Source organism: Coregonus lavaretus, assembly GCF_964263955.1.
Source record: "Coregonus lavaretus genome assembly, chromosome: 18".
Lineage (NCBI taxonomy): Eukaryota > Metazoa > Chordata > Actinopteri > Salmoniformes > Salmonidae > Coregonus > Coregonus lavaretus.
The window spans coordinates 37,823,563-37,850,474 of NC_140005.1; the positions used below are offsets into that span (position 1 = coordinate 37,823,563).

Genomic DNA, 26,912 nt, shown 5'->3' on the forward strand with positions numbered 1-26,912 from the left:
ACGGGCGGCTTTGCAGGCTCAGTCCAGACGGCCAGTTCAAGCGCCTTTGGGCAGACGGGCAGTTCAGGCCCCGTTGGGCAGACGGCAGACTCTGGCCGTCTGAGGCGCACCGTAGGCCTGGTGCGTGGTGCCGGAACTGGAGGTACCGGGCTGAGGACACGCATCTCAGAGCTAGTGCGGGGAGAAGCAACAGGGCATGCTGGACCCTGGGAACGCACATAAAGCCTAGTGCGGGGAGCAGGAACAGGGCATGCTGGACCCTGGGGACGCACATAAGGCCTAGTGCGGAGAGCAGCAACAGGACGCACAGGACTCGGGGAACACACAGGAGGCTTGGTGCGTGGTGTAGGCACTGGTGGTACTGGGCTGGAGCGGGGAGGTGGCGCCGGAAATACCGGACCGTGCAGGCTTACTGGCCCCCTTGAGCACTGAGCCTGCCCAACCTTACCCGGGTTGATGCTCCCCGTCGCCCGACCAGTACGGGGAGGTGGAATAACCCGCACCGGCCTATGTGGGCGAACCGGGAACACCATGCGTAAGGCTGGTGCCATGTACGCCGGCCCGAGAAGACGCACTGGTAGCCGGATGCGTTGGGCCGGCTTCATGACATCTGGCTCAACGCTCACTCTAACCCGGCCGATACGTGGAGCTGGAATGTACCGAACCGGGCTATGCCTGCGTACAGGAGACACCATGCGCTCTACTGCGTAACACGGTGTCTGCCCGTACTCTCGCTCTCCACGGTTAAGTCCAGGGAGTAGGCGCAGGTCTCCTACCTGACTTCGCCACACTCCCTTTAAGCCCCCCCCCAAGAAATTTTTGGGTGGTACCCACGGGCTTCCAGCCTTGACTCCGTGCTGCCTCCTCATACCGCCTCCTCTCGGCTTTAGCTGCCTCCAGCTCTTCACGAGGGCGGCGATATTCTCCCGGTTGTGCCCAAGGACCCTTTCCAGCCAGTATCTCCCCCCATGTCCATGAATCCTTAGGAGCAGGGTCCTGTTGCCGCTTGACACGCTGCTTGGTCCTATTATGGTGGGTTTTTCTGTCACGGTCGTCTATGTCGTCTAAGTATGACCAAGGCGCAGCGTGTCCAAGAAACATGACTTTATTAATTAAACGTTATAGAACTACAAAACAAAAGACGACTCAATGAAGTCCACGGTACACTGACCGAAACGGAACAAAAACCCACAATTCCCACAGGAAAACATTCAGATTAAATATGGCTCCCAATCAGAGATAACGAGCCGACAGCTGACACTCGTTACCTCCGATTGGGAGTCATAGACCAAACCTAGAAATGAAGCCAACAGAAAGGCAAACCTAGAAATACACCCAAACCCAACATAACAAAATACACCCTGGCTCAAATACAAAAGTCCCGGAGCCAGAGTGTCACACTTATACTTGCTCAAGGACACGTCAATAGTCAGCTCGGGGATTCGAAACCAGCAACATTTCAGTTAATGGCCCAACGCTCTTAACCGCTAGGCTAACTGCTGCCCCATCACTTTACCTATCTTTATTTTGGTAAAATAACTGGCATTTAGGAGTCAAGTGTTAATCATAGAGATAAATGGAGGACTCTATTTTTATTATAGACATTGCCATTGAGGGTCTCCACCATTTAAAAGTAGTCAACTGGGAGTGATCAGCCAATGATCAGAGAGCATTGTCTTTTTCAAATTGGGTTGCATATGGTTTGTAAACCAAAGACTAAGGTAATATCCAGGAGCCGAGACCAAGATTTATGGTCCCAAGATCCAGACCCAGTGAGTTGAGGCCATGACAAGGTCCCCCTTTCCTGCAGTCAAATGACCAGCCGAAAATCTGGTGTTTCTATGTCAAATGGTTTTGTTAAATTTCAGTCTTCTGTGATGTATATAACGTGTAATATTGGGATGCAAACTCAAAATGTAATACATTTCGACTCTATATCTGACATGGTATGGCTGCCTTCTTTTTTTTAAGCCCATAACCGTGTGTGAGGTGTATACTTTGGTTTCAAAGTAGATTTGTTTAAGACTACCAAGAAACACTCTGTGTGACCCTGATTTAGCCCACTGCAGTAAAAGTTTATTAAAGACCGAATTTGTGTGGTCTTGAGTGGCCCAAGACCAAGACCACTGGATCAAGAGTCCATGGCCCCTTTCTTCAATTGTAAGAAACTCAAGTAGAGTAAACAGTACAGTATAGTACAGTAGAGTACAGCACAGTACAGTAGAGTAAAGTACATTACAGAACAGTACAGTACAGTACAGTACAGTATAGCACATTAAAGGCGTATATGTTTTGGCCAAATATATGTAAATGTTTGGGCTCTTGGAGGGTTGGAGCCCCCCTGCTGGCTATGCATCTCAATACTCTACACTTTTTCTTGAAGTGTGCACTTGTCCACTACCCACATGGTGGTCCTCTGTAGCTCAGTTGGTAGAGCATGCAACTTTAGAATGGAAATAACGCTGCCGCTGCTGTTACAGACGCCATAATAGCACAGATACAAAGATGAGACCTCTATATATCTCTATGGTGTCAATTGTTTCGGTTGTGAACATTTCGGTTTGAACAATTTTGACTTATTTTGGACTTTAAAGAATCCCCATAGCTAACATATGGCTGTATATCTTTCTTTGGACAGTCTTTCAATGTGGACAGTCTTTCAATGTGTGTTTCGGTTGTGACATCAAAAGATGGGACAGCATTCGTTTTGAAATATATATATATATATATTTTTTTAAATACTAACTACAAGATGTTCTATTGAAATAATAGTGTTAAAAAAATCATTAATTGCTTTATTTTCAAACACCTCTCAATATAAATAAGTGTATAAACAATGTACTATATTATGTACAATGTACTATATACAGTATGTACAATATACATTTTATAATATGTTTGTTATTGCCTTGGATTGAATTAAAACATATCATGATGTAAATTTACAGTGCTATAAAAAAGTATTTGCCCCCTTTCTAATTTTCTCTACTTTTGCATATTTGTGATACTGAATGTTATCAGATCTTCAACCAAAACCTAATATTAGATAAAGGGAACATAAGTGGACAAATAACACAACAATTACATATTTATTTCATTTATTTCATAAACAAAGTTATGCAACACCCAATTCCCCTGTGTGAAAAAGTAATTGCCCCCTTACACTCAATAACTGGTTGTGCCACCTTTAGCTGCAATGAGCAATTTTGGCCCACTCTTCCATGCAGAACTGCTTTAACTCAGTGACGTGTGGGTTTTCAAGCATGAACTGCTCATTTCAAGTCCTGCCACAACATCTCAATTGGGATTAGGTCTGGACTTTGCTTAGGCCATTCCAAAACTTCAAATTTGTTGCTTTTTAGCAATTTTCATGTAGACTTGATTGTGTGTTTTGGATCATTGTCTTGCTGCATGACCCAGCTGCGCTTCAGCTTCAGCTCACAGATGGATGGTTTGACATTCTCCTGTAGAATTCTCTGATACAGAGCAGAATTCATGGTTCCTTCTATTAAGGCAAGTCGTCCAGGTCCTGAGGCAGCAAAGCATCCCCAAACCATCACACCACCACCACCCTGCTTGACCTTTTGTATGATGTTCTTACTGTGGAATGCAGAGTGTTATTTGTTCACTTATGTTCCCTTTATCTAATATTAGGTTTTGGTTGAAGATCTGATAACATTCAGTATCACAAATATGCAAAAGTAGAGAAAATTAGAAAGGGGGCAAATACTTTTTCATAGCACTGTATGTCCTAAATTTGAAGACTTAACTGTTTTTGTTAATAGTTTTTTGGGGTGGGACTGCAATTTGCACCACTTCTGTAGAATGTCCCATACAGTGACTTGCGAAAGTATTCACCCCCTTTGGCATTTTTCCATTTAAAAAAAATTAAAATTGGTAGCTTAGTGGGTAAGAGCATTGTGCCAGTAACCGAAAGGTCGCTGGTTCTAATCCCTGAGCCGACTAGGTGAAAAATCTGTCGATGTGCCCTTAAGCAAGGCACTTAACCCTAATTGCTCTGGATAAGAGCGTCTGCTAAAATGTAAAAAATATTTTTGGGGTTTGTATCATTTGACTTACACAACATGCCTACCACTTTGAAGATGCAAAATATGTTTTATTGTGAAACAAACAAGAAATATGACAAAAAAACTGAAAACTTGAGCGTGCATAACTATTCACCCCCCCCCCCCCCCCCCCCCCCCCCCCCCAAAGTCAATACTTTGTAGAGCCACCTTTTGCAGCAATTACAGCTGCAAGTCTCTTGGGGTATGTCTCTATAAGCTTGGCACAGCTAGCCACTGGGATTTTTGCCCGTTCTTCAAGGCAAAACTTCTCCAGCTCCTTCAAGTTGGATGGGTTCTGCTGGTGTACAGCAATCTTTAAGTCATACCACAGATTCTCAATTGGATTGAGGTCTGGGCTTTGACCAGGCCATTCCAAGACATTTAAATGTTTCCCCTTAAACCACTCGAGTGTTGCTTTAGCTGTATGCTTAGGGTCATTGTCCTGCTGGAATGTGAACCTCCCTCCCAGTCTCAAATCTCTGGAATTCCCTCAAGAATGTCCCTGTATTTAGCGCCATCCATCATTCCTTCAATTCTGACCAGTTTCCCAGTCCCTGCCGATGAAAAACATCCCCACAGCATGATGATGCCACCACCATGCTTCACTGTGGGCATGGTGTTCTCTGTGTGATGAGAGGTGTTGGGTTTGCGCCAGACATAGCGTTTTCCTTGATGGCCAAAAAGCTCAATTTTTGTCTCATCTGACCAGAGTACCTTCTTCCATATGTTTGGGGAGTCTCCCACATGGCTTTTGGCGAACACCAATTGTGTTTGCTTATTTCTTTCTTCAATGAATGGATTTTTTCTGGCCACTCTTCTGTAAAGCCCAGCTCTGTGGAGTGTACGGCTTAAAGTGGTCCTATGGACAGATACTCCAATCTCCGCTGTGGAGCTTTGCAGCTCCTTCAGGGTTATCTTTGGTCTCTTTGTTGCCTCTCTGATTAATGCCCGCCTTGCCTGGTCCATTTAAATTACAGGTTGTAATGCAACAAAATAGGAAAAATGCCAAGGGGATGAATACTTTTGCAAGGCACTGTATATGGAGACAGATTCACTCCAGCGAAGACATCATCAGAGAATTCAGAAATCATAGCTGACATATCATTTCAGAAGAAGTTGTGATTCGGATTGGCCTGCAAGCTGCTTTTTGATTATCTGTGATTCAAAATCACTTAATACGGAACGTCTTCACGTTTTTGCTTCTGAATGAATCTGTCTTCTTTATCAATCAGAGTATCTGAGCTGAGAATGAGATGAGGGCTACATCCCAAATGGCACCTCATTCCCTTCATAGTGCACTACTTTTGACCAGGGCCCATAGGGCATGATATAGACTAGTATATAGCATGTAGTGCACTATATAGAGAATAGGGTGCCATTTACTGCATATCAAAGTGGCTCTCCCCTCCCTTTTAAGATGCATAGTTATCAGCTTGTCTGTGGAGCAATTATAGAAGAAAACAGCTTTGCTATTACATGATGCAATTTCCTATTTCTGTTTACATCACTGGGTGAAATAAAGGCTTTGGTTAATTGGGATAACTTGCACAGACAATAACTAACCTAAGTGCTGCATGCTTCACTCTAAGTTACATACATTAACATAATGTGGATACATTGCATAAATATAACCAGAGGAAAGATCTGAATCTAAATCTAGAGCTGCATGCATGGTGGTTTCACTCTGCCATACTTTAGATACTACTGTATATCACGCAGCAACACATCCTACAATCTGTTGGTCGTTTGTTGTGATCGGATTAGATTAATGTTCATATCACTCTCCATTGGGTAAACAATGCTGGTACTGTCACGGTTCAGACAGACGACCAGAGGACCACAATTGCGTCACACCAGAAAGTTTATTAAACTTAAGGGGAAAAGGGAAGTAGGGAGTGAATGAAGGCTCCAGGGGTAACAGGGATCCCGTCCAATGCGCTGGGTCTGTGCCCCCCCCAGTGGCAGCGATGCGTCCTATGAAGCCGGTGGTGGGTGGTCCAGAAGTCCTGGGGGGGGGAGACACAGACACAACAGGGCGGAATGAAACCAGGCAGCAGTACAGTTCAAGGGAAATCCAAAATACGTAGTAGCAAGGCAGAAGGCTGGTCAGAGTTACCGGGATTGAAGAGTAGTCAGGAGTCGTAATGGCAGAAGCAGGTCTGGATCTCCTGAGGCAGAAGAGTATCCAAAAAACAGGCAGGTCCGGGGTCACAAAACCAGGGTGAGCCAGAAGCGCGAGCAAACAGGTTCCGGGTGTGAGCTTTGCAGACGATCTGACCCCGGAGAGCTGAAAGACAGGGCCTTAAATACTGGGAGAGGTAGTGGGTAATGCAGCGCAGCTGGCAGAGTAATTAGAGCAGAGCAGAGCAGGGACAGGTGGAGCTAGTTAGGCTGAGTAGAGAGAGTGGTGAGCAGAGTGGAAGAAAATAAAGGTGGTAACCCGGTGGAGTGAGAGGCCCATGACAGAACCCCCCCCCCAAGGGACGGCCCCAGAAGTCCCAAGAGCAACACCACGCCGGGCGGGAGGAGGGGAGCCGGAGGAGGGCTAGAACTCCTCCGAACGGTCCGAGTGAACGTCCTCATCCTCGGAGGAAGCCGGAGGGCCGTGGTCGGGAGATGGGACAGGTCCCGAGACAGGATCAGGCACAGGACAGGAAGCCGAGCGGGCCGGACGGTTAGGGACCCCTCTGGGGCGGCCCCTACGGATTGCAGGTTGATCAGGATGCCGTTGGTGGAAAGCGGTGATGAGAGTCCTATCCACAATCCGACTAGCTGGCACCCAGGTCCTCTCCTCAGGTCCATAGCCCTCCCAGTCAATGAGGTACTGGAGACCCCTACCCCTCCGTCTGGACCGAAGCAGGCGGCGGACGGTGTAAACCAGACCACCATCGACGAGCCGTGGAGGAGGAGGACCAGGCGCAGCAGGGACCAGCGGACTCTCATGGATGGGCTTAATCTTAGACACATGGAAAGTGGGGTGCACCCTCAGGGAATTAGGCAGTTGGAGCCGGACAGCAGTTGGGCTAATCACTCTTATGATAGGGAATGGGCCAATGAACCGAGGTGCCAGCTTCTGCGACTCCACCCTGAGTGGCAGGTTCTTCGATGACAACCACACCCTTTGACCAACATGGTAGGTGGGAGCAGGAATTCTCCGACGGTTGGCCCCGGTAGTGTAGCTGGCAACGGATCTGAGGAGTGTGGCTCGGGCTTGTGACCAGGTGCGGCGACATCGACGGGCAAAAGCAAGTGCAGATGGGCAAGTAACCTCCTCTTCCTGGCTGGCAAATAGAGGAGGCTGGTATCCATAAACACATTGGAAAGGGGACATACCGATGGCAGAGCAGGTCAGAGAATTGTGTGCGTACTCCACCCATGTCAATTGCTGCGACCAGGAGTGGGGGTTGCGTGAAGTCATGCATCGCAGTGCCTTCTCGAGCTCCTGATTAGCCCGCTCTGACTGCCCATTGGATTGGGGATGGAATCCGGAAGTCAGACTGACTGTGGCTCCCAGCAGGTGACAGAACTCCTTCCAAAAAGCGGAGGAGAATTGTGGACCACGGTCAGAAACTACATCCTTTGGCAGTCCGTGGATCCGGAAGACGTGTTCCAGGACCACCTGGGCGGTCTCCTTGGCGGTTGGGAGCTTGGGGAGGGGAATGAAGTGTGCCATCTTGCTGAAACGGTCAACGATGGTGAGAATGACGGTCATGCCACTTGAAGGGGGCAGCCCCGTGACAAAGTCAAGGGCGATGTGAGACCAGGGACGTCTGGGCACAGGCAGGGGCTGCAGCAATCCGGCTGGGGGCTGGCAGGACGACTTGTGTTGGTTGCAGATGGGGCAGGCTTGGACGAATTCCCGTACATCCTTCCTCAGAGAGGGCCACCAGAACCTCTGGGCGAGCAGGTTGTAAGTGCGGGTGGAGCCAGGGTGACAAGCTAGGCGGGAGTCATGTCCCCACTGAACGACCTGGGACCTCAGGTCTTCGGGGACAAAAAGGCGGTCAGCTGGGCAAGTGCTGGGACCTGGCTGGTTACGGAGAGCCTCCAGCACCTGTTCCTCAACAGCCCAGGTCAGAGCTGCAACGATGCAGGGACTTGGCAGAATCGACACAGGGTCCTTGGAGGGGGTGTCATCCTTCTGGAATTGACGGGAGAGGGCGTCTGGCTTGGTGTTGCGTGATCCAGGCCGGTATGACAGAGTGAAATTAAACCTGGTGAAGAACAGGGCCCAGCGGGACTGCCTGGAGTTCAACCGTTTGGCCGTGCGGATGTACTCCAAGTTCTTATGATCGGTCCAAACGAGAAATGGAATGGTGGACCCCTCCAGCCAGTGACGCCACTCCTCCAAGGCAAGCTTCACAGCCAGCAGCTCACGGTTCCCTATGTCGTAATTGCACTCAGAGGGGGACAACCGACGTGAGAAAAAGGCACAGGGATGGAGCTTCCTATCCTCCGCAGCCCACTGAGAAATCACAGCACCAACTCCCACATCCGAGGCGTCCACCTCCACAATGAATTGCCGGTCCACATCAGGCATCTGGAGGATGGGAGCGGAGGTGAACCTCACCTTGAGGGTACTGAAGGCTTTGTCGGCTGCTGGGGTCCAGGTGAAGGGTTGCTTGGTGCTGGTTAGAGCAGTGAGAGGGGCAGCAACGGTACTGTAGTTCCGGATAAACTTCCTATAGAAGTTAGCAAACCCCAGAAACTGTTGCAGCTTCTTTCTGTTCTCCGGAACTGGCCATGAAGTGACTGCTGATACTTTGGCAGGATCCATTTGGATACTGCCCTCTGCCACTATGTACCCCAGGAAGGCCACTGTCTTGACGTGAAACTCACATTTCTCTGCCTTGGCGTAGAGGGAATTCTCCAGAAGACGATGAAGGACTTGCTGGACATGGCGGGTGTGTTCAGACAGGTTTCTGGAGTAGATTAAGATGTCATCCAGGTAAACGAAGACAAACTTGTTTAACATGTCCCGCAGTACATCATTCACTAGAGCCTGGAACACAGCAGGAGCATTGGTGAGGCCAAAAGGCATAACCAGATACTCGTAGTGGCCTGTTGGTGTATTGAATGCGGTCTTCCATTCATCTCCCTCCCGGATCCGCACTAGGTGGTAAGCGTTTCTGAGATCCAACTTGGTAAAAACAGTGGCTCCCTGGAGCAACTCAAAAGCAGAGGTGAGCAGAGGCAGAGGGTAACGGTTTTTCACTGTGATGTCGTTGAGTCCCCTGTAGTCGATGCAGGGGCGAAGAGATCCGTCCTTCTTCCCCACAAAGAAGAAGCCAGCACCAGCAGGAGATGAAGATGAACGGATTAATCCTGCGGACAGAGAGCCATTGATGTAGTCCTCCATGGACTTTCTTTCAGGAGCAGACAACGAATAAAGACGACCCTTTGGAGGAGCTGTTCCAGGGAGGAGGTCGATGGCACAGTCGTACGGTCGGTGAGGGGGCAGAGATGTGGCTCTTGCTTTGTTAAACACCTCTCTGAGACCATGGTAGCATTCTGGGACATTGGAGAGGTCAGGAGCGGAGTTAGTAGGTACTGGCCGAGGGGGTAGTGCGGCAGCAAGCAGGCAGGTTCGGTGGCAGTCCTCTCCCCACTCCCTGATCACCCCGGTCACCCAGTCGAGCTGAGGGTTGTGCCGGCGGAGCCATGGGTAACCCAGGATGAGGGGTTGGCCTGGAGAGGGGAGCAGGTGAAACTGGATAGTTTCTTGATGGTTTCCGGACAGACCCATCGAGACCGGGGCCGTGACATGAGTGACCGATCCGAGTAAGTGTCCGTCCAGTGCCCGGGCAGGAATAGGAGGTGTCAAACGGAGGTTCTCCAGTCCCAGTTGGCGTGCCAGCTTGATGTCCATTATGTTGGCTTCGGCGCCAGAATCCACCAGAGCAGCCAGGGTGTGAGTTGAGTCAGAGAGGCGGAGGTGAACTTGCAGCAGGGGTTTGCGGTCGGAGGACTGGATGGTCATTGAACTCAACCGGACTCCCCCTATGCCCGGTGAGCTTCGGCCCTTTAAAGGGCAGGTTACCACACGATGTCCATCACCTCCACAATAGAGGCAGAGGTTTGAGGTGAAGCGGCGCTGGCGCTCTGCAGGAGTGAGGGAGGCTCGCCCAATCTCCATAGGCTCAGACTGATCAAGCTGACCTGGGTGAGTGGCAGTAGATGACAGGAGCCCAGTCGGATCTCTCCGAATGCCGGTAGTAGGTGGACCTTGGCGCCCCCTCTCACGACGACGGGTCTGTATCCTTCTGTCGATCCTGACAGTCAGTGCGATGGCTTCATCAAGAGTGGAAGGCAGTTCATGGGAGACCAACTCGTCCTTGATATAGTCAGCCAAACTATGGAAGAACGCGTCCACCAACGATGGTGTGTTCCAAGAACTTCGTCTAGCCAGGGTTCGGAAGTCGATGGAATGGTCTGCGACTGTACGTCTGCCTTGTCGAATACTGAACAGTTCACGAGACGCCTCTGCAGTGGGTGAATCCAGGTCAAACACCTTCAGCATCTCCTCAGCAAACAGGTCGAAGGTTGCACATGCGGGGGTTTGACGTTCGAACTCTGCTGTTCCCCAGAGTCGAGCTCGGCCCGTCAGGTGAGTGATGGCATACCCAACTTTAGCCCCCTCCGTGGCGAAGGTCCTTGGCTGCAAGGAGAACTGAAGTCGGCAGCTAGTCAGGAATGGCCGGACCTGGGTTGAATCGCCGTTGAACCGCTCGGGGTTTCCAATCTTGGGTTCCGGAGCAGCGGCTGCAATGACCGGGGCAGGTAACTCGGGGGCTGGGCTGGTGGGCAGACTGGCTGGGGTAAGGTTGGTGAGGAGTTGAATGATCATGGCGAGTTGTTGTTGCTGCTGCTGGAACTGCTGCTCATGCTCATCGGTCTCCATGTCGGGGAAAGTGTGCGCTGAGTCCATAATGGTCAGATCGTACTGTCACGGTTCAGACAGACGACCAGAGGACCACAATTGCGTCACACCAGAAAGTTTATTAAACTTAAGGGGAAAAGGGAAGTAGGGAGTGAATGAAGGCTCCAGGGGTAACAGGGATCCCGTCCAATGCGCTGGGTCTGTGCCCCCCCCAGTGGCAGCGATGCGTCCTATGAAGCCGGTGGTGGGTGGTCCAGAAGTCCTGGGGGGGGGAGACACAGACACAACAGGGCGGAATGAAACCAGGCAGCAGTACAGTTCAAGGGAAATCCAAAATACGTAGTAGCAAGGCAGAAGGCTGGTCAGAGTTACCGGGATTGAAGAGTAGTCAGGAGTCGTAATGGCAGAAGCAGGTCTGGATCTCCTGAGGCAGAAGAGTATCCAAAAAACAGGCAGGTCCGGGGTCACAAAACCAGGGTGAGCCAGAAGCGCGAGCAAACAGGTTCCGGGTGTGAGCTTTGCAGACGATCTGACCCCGGAGAGCTGAAAGACAGGGCCTTAAATACTGGGAGAGGTAGTGGGTAATGCAGCGCAGCTGGCAGAGTAATTAGAGCAGAGCAGAGCAGGGACAGGTGGAGCTAGTTAGGCTGAGTAGAGAGAGTGGTGAGCAGAGTGGAAGAAAATAAAGGTGGTAACCCGGTGGAGTGAGAGGCCCATGACAGGTACATGTTCGAATAAACACCCCCAGGCCTATTAATTTCCCTATGGTTTGTTTGTGTGTGTGTGTGTGTGTGTGTGTGTGTGTGTGTGTGTGTGTGTGTGTGTGTGTGTGTGTGACACACACAGCTAGCCAGTCTGCATCCTGTCACTCTGACCTTGGTTCGATTTGCCCCAACTTTGTCCCAGTTCGGTCTGACATTTGGCCTAAAAGAGACCCAGGAGATCAATCGACTGTTTCTGCATAGTAGGCATCAATGCAATGTTCTCTTTTTACAACTTGAGATAATTCAATTGACAGCATGGTGATGGCTTGTACCTCAATGTTTATTTTTATTTTTATTTTTTTACATGCCGATATACTGTCGATTTACATTGACATCTCAACTCATTGAAATAAGTGGTGACTGTAACAGTGCAGGAGCCTAGATGTTATTATAAGAGTATTATACTGTCTACAGAAGGTATCTCGAGTCAATTTGCATTGAAGGATGATCTGAATTATTTAATAGTATGAATTAATGAATAATATTGACATTCCAAATCCACATAAAAAACTTGGCAGCATATTGCATATCAAATGTCTTTAAAGGACATCAATTATAGGCAAAAAGACCTCCCGGAGTTACTTTTAGTTTTTTATGCAAACCCCATGCACTTTTGTCAAACGACTTCATGTTGCCCTCTTCTAGTGCTTTGTGGAGCAAAATTGGGGTCAAGTAAGCCTACAGATATGCAAAAATGCATTGCAAACTGGTAATGTCTTCAGGCTACGTCCCAAATGGTACCCTATTCCCAAGTAGTGCATTATGTAGGAAACAAGGTGCCATTTGGGATTCAGCCAAAATCTACTGATCACCCCAAAACTGTTGTTCAGCAGGACGATGTCACTGCTAGTATATAATGTCTGTTATAGTAATACTCTTAGTCCTACTCAGTACTGTCTGTACTGTAAGTATTTAGTACTACTCAGTACTGTCTGTGTTCTTTAGTGCCCAACTGAGCCAGCCTGGCAGCACATCTGGTCTGTCTGTTGAGACAGTGTTATGGATGGTAAACAGCTGTCAGCAGGAGTCCCTAGTGCATTATGTGCTAATCCACACGGTCAGCAGGAGGAACCCTTACCTGCTTAATCTGGTCATGATCGTTAGCATCGCCGGCTAGGCTAAGCTAAGACTAGCAGCTAGCTACAGCAGTTAATACAAATCTAGATGAACTGGCTAGGCTAGGGCTAAGGCTACAGCAGATGGCTAGGGGTTAACCCAGCTGTATAACTTTTTGAGGATCTGAGGACCCATGCCAAATCTTTTCAGTCTCCTGAGGGGGAATAGGCTTTGTCGTGCCCTCTTCACGACTGTCTTGGTGTGTTTGGACCATTATAGTTTGTTGGTGATGTCCTCTCTTTTTTCCTGCAGTCCACAATCATCTCCTTTGTCTTGATGACGTTGAGGGAGAGGTGGCAGCAGTGTTTACAATATGTTGGCCTCTACTCTCCTCTCAGTTCCTATCCTCTTCTCTCCTCTCCTTTCTTTCCTCCCCTCTCTTCTTCACTCCTTTCTACTCCTCAGCTGTGTCAGGGAATGTCACTGTGTGGTTTATTGGTGGTTAAATAAGAGTAAGAGTGAAATAAGTATGAACTTCACTGTTGACCTCGTGAATAACAGATAAATCCTTAATGCCACTAAACCACCACATTTCTGAAAAGTACGCTGTGGCTTCACTTTACGTCCAGTACAGAGTATCATGTGAACGGTGCTCAATGCTCTCTATCTCTCCATCTTCGTGCATCAAATGATACCAGAGTGCTCCCCTTATCATGGATTAGCAATGAGATTAATGTGTTATCCCTGGATTAAAAGCAATGAACCCACTCTACCAATGCATTAGATTAGACCAGACCTTCTCACTTCTGTTGACATCCATACTATGGATAGAATACCTGCAATGTCAAACTATATACAATGAGTGTACTTTCCATGACATATCACATATGTCACATGACTGACCAGGTGAATTATTGATGTCACTTGTTAAATCCACTTCAATGAAGGGGAGGAGACAGGTTAAATAATTATTTTTAAGCCTTCTGACAATTGAGACATGGATTGTGTATGTGTGCCATTCAGAGGGTGAATGGGCAAGACCAAATATTTAAGTGCCTTTGAACGGGGTATGGTAATACGTGCCAGGCACACCGGTTTGAGTGTGCCAAGAACTGCAATGCTGCTGGGTTTTTCACACTCAACAGTTTCCCGTGTGTATCAAGAATGGTCCAACACCCAAAGGACATCCAGCCAACTTGACACAACTGTGGGAAGCATTGGAGTCAACATGGGCCAGCATCCCTGTGGAACACTTTCGACACCTTGTAGAGTCCATGCCCTGACAAATGTAGGCTGTTCTGAGGGCAAAAGGGGGTGCAACTCAAGGTGTTCCTAATGTTTTGTACACGCAGTGTAAATATACAGCCTAAGGGTAGGAGCCCTTACAAAAAAAACGCATGTCAAATTTGCAGTTTCACATGTGAAAATCGCATTTTGAAATTGCAAGTTCACATGTGAAAGTTAAAATCAAATTTGCAGTTTCGCATGTAAGAAAACTCAACATGTGAAAATCTCAAAATAAATATAATTGGGGGACAGGTTAATGGATCAAGTTCAAATGGCAACATAGTTCCGCTTAGTTGCTACATCCATTTTTGGACATAAATTAATGATATAATACCCATTGATTCTTGAAGAATATAACGTATAAATGCCTCAAGAGCTTAGTTCAACTGTCACACCCCATCAGAACCCTAAATAGAAGCTTGTTTTACTCCAATGTTTGTAAACAAATTAAATGTAAACAACCACTGTATAGCTTAAAGACATGGTTAAAACTATAATTTTTATATCACGGATGGTCAGTCCTTGCATCCATAGCGTAGTCTATGGATTTGAGAGTGGTTGCATTTCTCCAGCCCCATCCCTCAGCTTTTGACTGAAACTGTGTGGCAGGGACAACTATTTGTTAAAGTTTAAATTAAGGATCGCTGCTTTAAATAACTTTAATAGAGTAACAGTGTTATGATATGGCGCAATCCACTAGTGAGTGAGTTACTTTTGTGTCCATTAATATTAAGCAAAACTACTGATGTCAAGAACACAATTCTTAGTATTGCAAACAAAAATAATGATATTGAAAGCAAGACATAAACCAAAAAGTATTGATAGCAAAACAAAATCTTGCAAGAAAATGAATTGTAAATGGATGTAAAAAAAAATCTGTAAAAAAATGTTTGCGATAACGCGATTAAATAAAACGCCCCCCCTTTCCTGCAATTTCCCTATATTCAGTTATGTTACCCTGTCCTTTGATTTAACTGCCATTTTTTACAATCGCAATTTTTGGCACATTCATTCCAGCTACATAGCACCCTGCATCCCACTACTGGTTTGCCTCTGAAGCTAAGCAGGGTTGGTCTTGGTCAGTTCCTGGATGGGAAACCAGATGTAGCTAGAAGTGGTGAAAAATAAAATAATGAGTAAAATAACATGTGAAACTTCATGTGTCTGACTTGTGAACATTTCCAAAAAATGTATGTGTGTTCACACATGTCCAAAAACCACATTTGTTATGTAAGGGGAGGGCAAAGCAATTGCATAATGTGAGTCTACAAACTGCATGCAGACTACAAGTCAGTGTCCCAAGACATGCATACATTCACAGAGCACAGACTTTAAAAATGCATGGAGGGACTAAAAGAAGCCAAGCCTGTCCAAGGGAAGCTCCTTTACTGGGCCATTTGCATGCAGAAAGTTACACACCGCTAGTTACTCTGTTCCAGTCCTGTGTAACTCCACATGCGTGTTTCTCTTCAAGGAGAGGAGACTGTAACTGTATGTGCCTGAGTTAGTCCGTTTCCATTGTAGTGTGATTAGATCCATTTACCCTCTGTTGAGATGTTGGGGATGATTGTACTCAGGCTATTTCCAGCTCTGCACGACACTGTGATGCCCCGCTGAACGGTGTGTGTGTGTGTGTGTGTGTGTATGTATGTGTGTGTGACCCCCTGCTGATCGATGTTCCCCTTCATTCCCCTGCAGTACAAGCCCCCCTACTTTCATCAGGTCGGCTCCAAACAAGAAACAAGTTGAGAAGAAAACATCAAAAGAAAAGAAAACTTGTTCATGCTCTTTCTCTCTCTTCCCTATTTTCTCTCGTTTTCAATTGCAGCATCTCCAAACATTGTTAAAAAAAAGCTGTCTTGTCACGAAGAAAACAATCCTAAAGTTTGAGTTGGTCGATTTCTCGGCTGCAACGAACGAAGCAAACTTTTAAGTGCATCAACACAAAGACTAGCCCTGAACTCATCCAATAATACAAGTCTGCTTAGATTTCACACACTCAAAGTAGCAACGGTCATTTTTAAAAAACAATTCTAATAGATGCAAAAGTTGTACAATGGATGAAGATACTCCAAACTTTTTGAAATTGTATAATCCATCAGATATTGACTGAATTATAGCACATAAAATATTTCACTGGCACAGACAAATAATGAATGGAGTTCAGGAATTTTGGTGGGAATTCAGGTATTCAATTTATTGTCAAATTGCACTATATTTTCTTATAATGTACTCTCGCTCTATTTTTTGTTATTGTATTTAACAATGATTTTGTGTTAAAACAAAGAAAATGATATGTTCCTCATTTGCATAAATACACAGGGTGTATTTGAATATATTCGTACATTTACATAAATGGGTGGAACAGGGTCTGCTGAATGCAAACTTGAACGTTGTGAAAATTCTGTGCAACTTCCAGCGCGTGTTTACTGTGAGCACTGAGGCTGTACCCCCTTTAAGTTACAGTGTTAACAGTGGCCAAGTAGGCTACTGTGGCTATTTCATCATACTGTGGGCCTACCAGAGTGGCCTACCATCAAAAACAATGGAGAAAATGCATCCCATAACATTTTAACATGGAAATAGCTGTTCTATCATTCAGCCTACAGTAGCAGCCAATGTGCTGTGTTCAATGTAGGCCTCCGTTCCATGAGACTGAAAATGTTGTTATGCATTATTATTCCCATACCATTATTACAGAGAATCAAACAAATGATGCTACCCTCTGCCTATTGGCTACTACAACAATGCCCCTTTAAGACAAAAAAAAGCTCTTTGCCTGACTCTCTTTTCAAAGATGTCTAGAAATGTACACGTTTTGTGCTCTTGTAGGAAGCAATTACTCCCCTATTGCTGACTACAAATTATCTATAACTGGGCTAAAAACTCACTAACTAGCAAAGGATTTGAACAAAATGTGTACACGTGGCTACAGCAGCACTCGCTTTAATCTCAAAACAAGCGCATCTACTCACGACCGCTCATGCTGTAAACACAGTCCAGTTCAAAGTAAATGGCACAGATCCATATATGGCAATGGTCAATTTGCATATAGGCCTACTGCAGCTCTGATTGGTTATGCCGCACCAGTCTGTGTAGAGTACGGGCTGAGTCGTGCGTGTCAATGCAATAGAATCCTACTCCGATGCATTCTGCCTACAACAAAATATCTTGCATAGTTTGTTTTGTTTCGGTATGTTGCATTGAAAGTGGCTAATATTGTGTTGATTCAATCACAATTGCCACAGTAAAGGGAAACGTTGATAGTGTTAACAGGGAAAACTCTAGAACATTGGTCATCAACCTTTTCTGTGTCAAGATCACTTTCTGAGTCAAAATGCAAGCCGAGATCTACTGCTCAGTTATGTTTTGAACATTATTTAAAATAACGTAAGCCTATGCAACATTAACCAATTAAAAACAGTACTGTAGCAATGAGGTTTATGCAGTAATCTATATGCCCATTACATTATCAACGCATATTAGTTTTGCTTGAATTGCCCTACCAATGCATTGTTGTTTGGCCATTTTCTAAAATGATATTTACAAAATTTGAGGTAGGCTATATGATCACACCGGTAAGAGATCCGTTGTTGTATTACTTGTGAGGCACAGCTGAGTGAGCATACATAATTTGCTTTTTATTTTACAGGGCTGATGGTGCCTGCATCTGATGGTCAGTCTCAGCGGAGGGAGAGAGCAGCAGACGGAGGGTCCACCTCAACATCCCTCCGCTCTCCTTTCCTCCACTGACACTGACCAAAAAGGGACAACCACTTCCAGCTGATGGCGAAACTCGAGTCGCACCACATTTTTTCTGCCTCATGCAGAAATGAACAGAGAAAGTGAAATATTCCTAGATATTAAAAAAGATGCAAGCCACTAATAATACCAACAACGCAAGCCTATCGATACACTTTCCTACTCATACATTACTGCTGCAGTGCTTGTTGTAGCGCTGACTGTATATAGGAAGAATGCACATTTTATGACTTATTAAAGTGTTGAATACAAAGTGTTGACAGTGCTGAGTAAGAACTTAAACATGAACTCACTCATAAAAACAACAGTTCTTTGCTCTATTCGTTGACAGTCTCTCTCTAGTCATGGTTTTAAACATTTAGAAATCTCACAGTATCAACTTTGCTGTAGCCTTCTTTTATGCCTGCTACATTACTGCAGACACAGTAATCTGAGCCATCCGATTGACCAGTGGTAAGCCTATAGTGCACTTGATTTGCTCTCCAGGCCCACCGGGAAGGTAGAGTTTGTACTTTCAGACACATGACATGGTTCAAAATGGCAACAGCTTGCCTACCTGGCGCGCAGGGCAGCTGAATCGGGGGCACCTACTGCCAACAGCACCTACTGCCCCAAAAAATAATGTATAGGAACACAAGGCTTTATCGTTAGGTTTTTAACAGAAATGTTTGGGGATTGACTAGGAATGCCTTGGAGATCGACCAGTTGATCCCGGTTGGTGACCACTGCCCTAGAAAGTTGAGTGAAGTTCAATCTCATGCTTCTCTCTGTGGGCTGATATTTCTTCTGCACGGCAGTCTCAGGCTACTGCATGTGCTCAGGCTACTGCGCGCCCGAGCACCCCCGCAGTTTAGAGGGAACATTGGTCAGGAGCGAGATAGCTGCCGGTGTGGCCATAAGGTGGGGGTAAGATGGCTGACAGGAAAAAAATGAGAAAAGTGGAACATATTATAAGTAAATATGGAATAGGGGATTTCACAAGCCTTATGGAAGATCTGATGAAGGAGAAGATGGCGGACAGGGAAAAGCAAAGTGGAACATGTTTTGTGTGAATACTGGGGACAAGAACTGTGACTTGCTTTCCTCTCCGGAGCAGGGCGCTGTTGAAAGGAGTGATAACTGGAGTGGCGTTAAGTGTTGAGGAGGATCAACTGAAGTTGAAGATTCCCGGTGTCTGTGACACCCACCATTTGGTGCGACGCAGACCTGGTGGAGAGTGTGGTAAAACAGAGAAGACACTTTCTGTACTACTGAGTTTTGATGCAGAGTCTTTACCAGATAAAATCAAGTTAGGATGTGTCAGTTATCCCGTGACAGCTTTTGTCCCGAAACCATTACAGTGTTTTAGGTGTCAAGCTTATGGTCATGTGGCAGCAGTGTGTAGAAGGGAGATTCCTAGATATGAGAAGTGTGCAGGAGGACATGAGACAAAGGAATGTGTAGTATCGTTGGGAAAAGTTGTGTGTGTAAACTGTAGTGGTACCCATGGTGCCGGAGATAAGAGGTGTCTGGTGAGAGAAAGGCAGGTTGAGGTTGCCAGGATCAGAGTAGTGCAGAAGGTGTCATATACTGAGGCAGTGAAGAGAGTATTAGAGGAAGATGGGTCCAGGGTGAGGGATCCTAAGAGGATCCCTGTGAGTAGGCCGAGGCCAATAGAGAGTGATAGGAATAACATTTGCTTCAGTAAGGTTGGTTTTTTGGCGTTCATGGCCATGGTTATCAATTGTACCGCAGGAATTGAATGTAAATCACAGAGTATAGATGTTGTGGTGGCAGCTGCAGAGAAGTACTTGGGTGTATGAGATTTTACTGCAGAAGAGTTACAAGATGTTTTGAACAATAATGTCCCGTCCTCGCAGGCTGCTGGCCTGGAGTAAGGTCAGATAGGGCCAAAGTAGTGGAATAGTGGTGAGGTTTTAATGGGTGCAGAGTTAGTTGGTAGGGCAATTTTTTCACAATGTGTAATGAATTCATACTACAGAATAGTAGGCTGATACACAGCTAATATAGTAGGTGGCGGCATGCACCTATAATATTTGTTTGCGGACCGCCATAATACCGAAGAAGAAGAAGAAGAAGAAGAAGAAGAAGAAGAAGAAGAAGAAGAAGAAGAAGAAGAAGAAGAAGAAGAAGAAGAAGAAGAAGAAGAAGAAGAAGAAGTGCTGCAACTACCAAAACACTTGCTCTGTCTACCCTACCTGCACTGTCTAGACTGCCTCATTAATTATTGTACCATCGGATAAAAAATCCACACGCTTGGATAGATTACACCTATCTAAACATACAGTACTTCACATTGTTTGTCAGATCAGACATAATATCACTATAATCCGAATGTTCATTTTCAGAAGTTGCTTTCATTTCAGCGCATCTAATTTGTAAACATTGCAACTGTATTAAATGATTACTTTTTTCAATTCCACAAAAAATGTACACCCATCAAATTAAAGTTATCTTTCTTATTTTTCTTGTGATGTAAGTGTCGAGACTGTGCGTAAAATCACACACAAAGACAATGTATTCCATTCAGGCCATTTCAGCTATGTTTTAGTGTGTTTGACAAGTCATTACAAAAATGAAAAAATGACAGGCACAAGCAAGAGAATGAAAGAGTCACTGGCGTAAAATGAAAGCAATCAATCCAGTGAGATTTAAGTGACAAGTGGATTTTGCAACTCTCAAATACAGGAAATAGATGGCTGAAAAAGACAGATACTCAAGTGGGCGGGGCATGCATGTTGCTACTCAAAGCACTAAGAAATACTCTGGGTTCACTCACAGTAAATCCATGAAACAGCTCATGAATTGTTCTCATCGTGCTGCTGCACAAAGAACATATTGAGTCAAGTTTGTAGGCTATAACAAGCTAGAGTACAGTATGTAACTGAAAACTAAGTAGACGGCTTTAGATGCTTTAGAGCGGGGTAGCTGGATGTCAGAAATTTGATTATTTGGAGGTACTGAAACAGAGGCTTAAAACCATAGAAGTAGAATAGAGTAGAATGGGCATAGAATCAGTCTACCCATTATGGCATCATTGACCGTTCTACTCATTCTAAATATATGATATGCTTAAAACTCAGGTCCAAGACTGCAAATCTAATTGTTTAAACAATACACAGGTACTGTATACTTATATTTATCCCAAAGTATTTATAGTTTACAGACAGTAAGAAGCTCTGCTTTTCTAACAAGCAGGAGAAGGTGTGTAATTGGAGGTCATGTTCTCTCCCTTTACCTAATGTGTGTAGTTGAACTGTCATGTTGGACAGCAGTTGTTACAGTACTGTGAATGGGCTTACAGCTAAACTATTGAACTCAGTAACTGAGTGAAGTCAACTAGCACTAAAGAGTTACCATTTTACATTTAGCAGACACTCTTATCCAGAGCGACTTACAGTTCATGCATTCAACTACGGTAGGTAAATACCATGAATGGGAAATGCATGCTGTTCGTGCATGATGTTTAAGGTGTGTTTCACATGATATCTTACAGACAAATGGGGTCCCCTGAAAAGCATCCATTAGGAGCATATCTGGATTTTTTAGCCAGTGTGTGTGTGTGTTTGTGTGTGTGTGTGATCCCCCCTACCTCCGAATGCCGGCCTCATGGTGAAATCATGATCATCTACTTTCAGAAGCTGCTCTGTCTTCAGCTTGCGGTTTTTGGTCACATCTGGAGGCTTCTTTGTCAGTGAACTGGTATAAGACAACACAAGACAACACCATAATAAGTAATGACGACTGTCTGGCGTAATAATTAATGTCTTACTTGGCACAAGCCCATCTGGAATGAGAACAAACACAATTCTAAATGAGTGGAGAATATCTCACTTTGGTCTCTCTGAGCGTATTCATATTGTAGCGAGTGGGTTAACCCTAATGGCGCGATGTGTAGGGTGCTTGCCTTTCAAGCCAGTTACCGCACTGTTCGCTACATTGGTGTCAGAAGTGGGATGGCGGACCGTGAGGCCATCATCTGAGTAGTCGAATTACGGGGACATGCCTTCCCCTTCAAAGGGACAGTGTAGCAATCCTCGCTATATGAGCCATTTTACAATTCCCACGTGGGCTAACCCTATTTGCGCAATGCGTAAGGTGTTTGCCTTTCACACCAGCGACCCGTGTTCGCTTTCCTGCCCTGCCGTTCGCTATAACATAAAGCACAATCAAAGCGGAATGGAAATTCATGTTGCTTTGCTTTATTAAATGAAAACAGTAACTGCAGTTCTCAGCCCCTATTGGGTGACATCCAGATAACTGTGCTTCCCTCCCTGATGGCTTTGACAGATGGCTTTGAGACAAGTGGTCGTGCTTATCGTACTTGAGGCACTGGCAGCCAACCGCTAAACTGTAATTGATGAGTAGGCACAACAAGTAGGCTATACCTAGGGTCTTCCCTGGCTGTCTAGTGTTGCAACCTGGTCTCAGAGCATTTCACATTATTCTGTATGTAAAGCCAAGACACTCTATTTAGTATGATATGTTACGTTTCGTATCAAATGTAATAATTTGTGGATGTACATTACCCATTTTGTATGATATGTTACGAATTTGCTAAACATACAATATGTTACTAATTTGCTAAATGTGTTATATGTTACGAAATTACAAAACATACAATATGTAACGAATTTACAAAAGTATATTATGTTACTAATTTGCTAAACTTATGATATGTTACGAATTCAGCTAGGTGGCTAACGTTAGCTAGACTAGGGGATATGGTTAAGGTTAAGTTTAGGAGTTGGGTTAAAGGGTTAAGGTTAGGGGAAGGGTTAGCTAAAAGTGTTAAGGTTAGGTAAAGGGTTAGCTAAAAGGGTTAAGGTTAGGGGAAAGGTTATCTAACATCTTAAGTAGATGCAAAGTAGCTAAAAGTAGTAAGTAGTTGAAAAGGTGCTAATTAGCTAAAATGCTAAAATTGTCCGTAATGAGATTCGAACTCACAACCTTTGTGTAGCTAGACATTCCCGTTATAGTTTTTGCCCCAAGTGACAATCTGTCTTATGTAACCATACCAAACCTAACATATCAACTAAATGGAGTGTCTCCGATTTTACATTTTAGTCATTTAGCAGACGCTCTTATCCAGAGCGACTTACAGTTAGTGAGTGCCTACATTTTCATACTGGTCCCCCGTGGGAAACGAACCCACAACCCTGGCGTTGCAAGCGCCATGCTCTACCAACTGAGCTACATGGTCCGATTTATGTACAGAATAATACGAAATGCTCTGAGACCAGGTTGCGTGTCTTCTACCACTGTCTGTTTGGGTTTTGTTAGATTTTCACCGCCCCTCTCTGTCCATTACAATGACTGTAGTTATTGGATAGTTTTTCCATGTCCAATTCAGACTATCAAGTTTTGTGAATTTCAATGATGAAATCCGCATCAAAGCGAAGACCCAAGCAGACAGACAGAAGACACTAAACGGATATTGAACCATTGCACACCAAAGAACCACTCCTGGGTGAACAGTATCGGGTACCACTTACGTGCCATGCTTTGCTGTCTCTGTGCCATGCTTTGCCGTCTCCACGGTTCCCGTCCATCTCCGTACTCGGTGTCCGTGCTTACGGCATTCCCCGGTAACGACCAGACAGAAGAGTAAAAACAGCGGTTTAGCCAGATAAGGCATCGTCATGCGTGCAAGTCTAAAATTCCACAAGTGACTCCAAAAGCCTCGTTCAGTTATCCTACAGGTACACAGCTTTGTACGCATCTCCTTGCTCACGGGAAACCAAGCGCTCTGACAGGAATTGCATTGCAATTGCGATGGTTTGATAATGTGTAGGTTGTGTTTGAAAACGGACGCTTGGGAATCTATACTTCGAGAGGTTTCTTCCGATTGTCATTGGTTAGCAACTGCACAGCTGTTTTGATGCGCCCAGTGCCCCCAGTCATGGTTGGTCATCCTCGCAGCAAACACAAAGCTGTCATTTTTAACATGAATTATAAAACCCGGGGATAAGTATGTAACCTAGCCAACTTTGAGATACTCATTGTGCAGTAAAGTTAAGTGAAAAGTGTAGGCCTACATTACCGGTCAAAAGTTTTAGAACAGCTAGTCATTCAAGGGTTTTCCTTTATTTTTTTTACTATTTTCTACATTGTAGAATGATAGTGAACACCTCACAACTATGAAATAACACATATGGAATCATGTAGTAACCAAAAAAGTGTTAAACAAGTCCAAATATATTTGAGATTTGAGATTTTTCAAATAGCCACCCTTTGCCTTGATGACAGCTTTGCACACTCTTGGCAGTCTCTCAACCAGCTTCATGAGGTAGTCACCTGGAATGCATTTCAATTAACAGGTGTGCCTTCTTAAAAGTTAATTTGTGGAATTTCTTTCCTTAATGCGTTTGAGCCAATCAGTTGTGTTGTGACAAGGTAGGGGGGTATACAGAAGATAGCCCTATTTGGTAAAAAAACAAGTCCATATTATGGCAAGAACAGCTCAAATAAGCAAAGAGAAATGACAGTCCATCATTACTTTGAAACATGAAGGTCAGTCAATACGGAACATTTCAAGAACTTTTAAAGTTTCTTCAAGTGCAGTCGCAAAAACCATCAAGCGCTATGATGAAACTGGCTCTCATGAGGACCACCACAGGAATAGAAGACCCAGAGTTACCTCTGCTGCAGAGGATAAGTTCATTAGAGTTACCAGCCTCAGAAATTGCAGCCCAAATAAATGCTTCACAGAGTTCTCGTAACAGACACATCTCAACATCGACTGTTCAGGAGACTGTGTGAATCAGGCCTTCATTGTCGAATTGCTGCAAAGAAACCACTACTAAAGGACACCATTAAGAAGAAGAGACTTGCTTGGGCCAAGAAACACGAGCAATGGACATTAGACCGGTGGAAATGTGTCCTTTGGTCTGGAGTCCAAATTTGACATTATTGGTTCCAACCGCTGTGTCTTTGTGAGACGCGGTGTGGGTGAATGGATTATATCCGCATGTGTATTTCCCACTGTAAAGCATGGAGGAGGAGGTGTTATGGTGTGGGGGTGCTTTGCTGGTGACACTGTCTGTGATTGATTTAGAATTCAAGGCATGGCTACCACAGCATTCTGCAGCGATACGCCATCCCATCTGGTTTGGGCTTAGTGGGACTATCATTTGTTTTTCAACAGGACAATAACCCAACACACCTCCAGGCTGTGTAAGGGCTATTTTACCAAGAAGCAGAGTGATAGAGTGCTGCATCAAATGACCTGGCCTCCATAATCACCTGACCTCAACCAAATTGAGATGGTTTGGGATGAGTCGGACGGCAGAGTGAAGGAAAAGCAGCCAACAAGTGCTCAGCATATGTGGGAACTCCTTCAAGACTGTTGGAAAAGCATTCCAGGTGAAGCTGGTTGAGAGAATGCCAAGCTGTCATCAAGGAAAAGGGTGGCTATTTGAAGAATCTCAAATATAAAATATATTTTGGTTTGTTTAACATTTTTGGTTACTACATGATTCCATATGTGTTATTTCATAGTTTTGATGTCTTCACTATTATTCTACAATGTAGAAAATAGTAAAATTAAAGAAAAACCCTTGAATGAGTAGGTGTTCTAAAACTTTTGACCGGTAGTGTATGTGTAGAAGAAGAAAAAATTATGCATCACTTGTTTCCAAATGTACACAGTTCAAAGTTGTGCTGTGCTTTACGACGGCTGGCCCATTAGTATTCTCTCTGTGATTCCTCCTTTCTTTCAAGTTGAGATGATAAGGGCCATTCTCAGGGGGTCCTGGGCTCCACGCTGGGACCTGGCTTTCAGATCCGCAGGGGGGTAAGAGGCACCAGGGTCCCTGGGGCACCTCCAGTCCCGGCCGTGGCGCTGAGAAGCATTTTTAAAATGTGTTTTGTCGTCGCCCACGCAGCTCTCACTCTGCTCAAGCCCCTGAAACGCATATTATGTGGGATTTCAGTGCAATTCTTCCCGGTCCGTGTTATCCGGGATCCTTGGGACGTCCCTACACCATTGACGTTGTCATTTAAAAGGGTTAGGGTTAGGTATGGGTTATGGTTATGACCAATTCTCCCTTTCCACAAACAGTATGCCCGGAGATCTCCCACTGTCACCTGAAGCAAGCCGCTGAAACGGACTCACGCTAACGAAGCTGTACTGCCGGTTCCCAGTTATTATGTAGGCTAATGAAACATTAGTCTGCATGGCCTTTCCATATTAAAAAGGGATACATCCATTCTGTAAATGTGTCTCTATTCCCCACGCACACTTAATCCACTATCAATATTTATAGAAATAATATATGACAAATTGAATTGGTCAAAACAAACTGATAAACATGCAGTCATTAATTTGATGTTTAATTTAATTGAAAACATCAGTGTGTACATATAGGAGCTTTGCATGTTATAGTCCAGTGTGCCCCTTATGAAAAAACGACATGATTTTACATGAGGAAAGTCAAATGTGACATTTCCAGATGATTTCACATGTAACATTTCCTCTTATTTTGCACATGTGAAATCATGTGAAACCATGTGTTTTTGGAACACTTCACATGTGATAATGTGGATTTTCACATGTAAAATCATGTAAAACCATGTGTTTTGGAACAATTCATGTGATGATATTTCACATGAAGTTAGAAATTTGAAATTTCACATGTGAATTCATGTGATTGTCCAAATGTGAAATCATGTGGTTCAACATGTGATAACTATGATGAGTGATTTCGAAGGAGTCAGGGGCAGGAGGGTAAATCACAGAATAACAGGACTTAAGTTATGAAGTAGAGCGTCAAAACACTCCAGTGCGCAAAACAGGAAAGGCACAAGGGGAAATATCCCGCCGATACAAAATACTAGGAGCTCCAGCGAGCTTCACTAACCTCACAATAAACAATCACACACAAAGACAAGGGGGCAGAGGGAACACTTATACAGGTACTGATGAGGGGATATGAACCAGGTGTGTGTTATAAACAAGACAAAACAAATGGAATGATGAGATGAGGAGCGGCAGTGGCTAGAAGGCCGGTGACGACGAACGCCGAAGCCTGCCCAAACAAGGAGAGGAAGCAGCTTCGGAAGAAGTCGTGACAGTACCCCCCCCTAGATGCGAGC

General features: G+C 45.1%; 1 protein-coding gene across 1 annotated transcript in view; it reads right to left on the bottom strand.

Annotated features, from left to right (window-relative positions):
* Positions 1 to 23,454, bottom strand: part of LOC311145520 (gamma-aminobutyric acid receptor subunit rho-2-like) — a gene marked incomplete at both ends in the record, with an annotated part of 43,711 nt that extends 20,257 nt beyond the window's left edge. Inside the window, 2 exons of the mRNA XM_084181778.1 lie at positions 21,409 to 21,515; positions 23,312 to 23,454. Of these exons, the coding sequence (XP_084037904.1) occupies positions 21,409 to 21,515; positions 23,312 to 23,454 (250 nt within the window). The remainder of the gene's footprint in view (positions 1 to 21,408; positions 21,516 to 23,311) is intronic.
* Between the last annotated feature and the right edge of the window lie 3,458 nt (positions 23,455 to 26,912).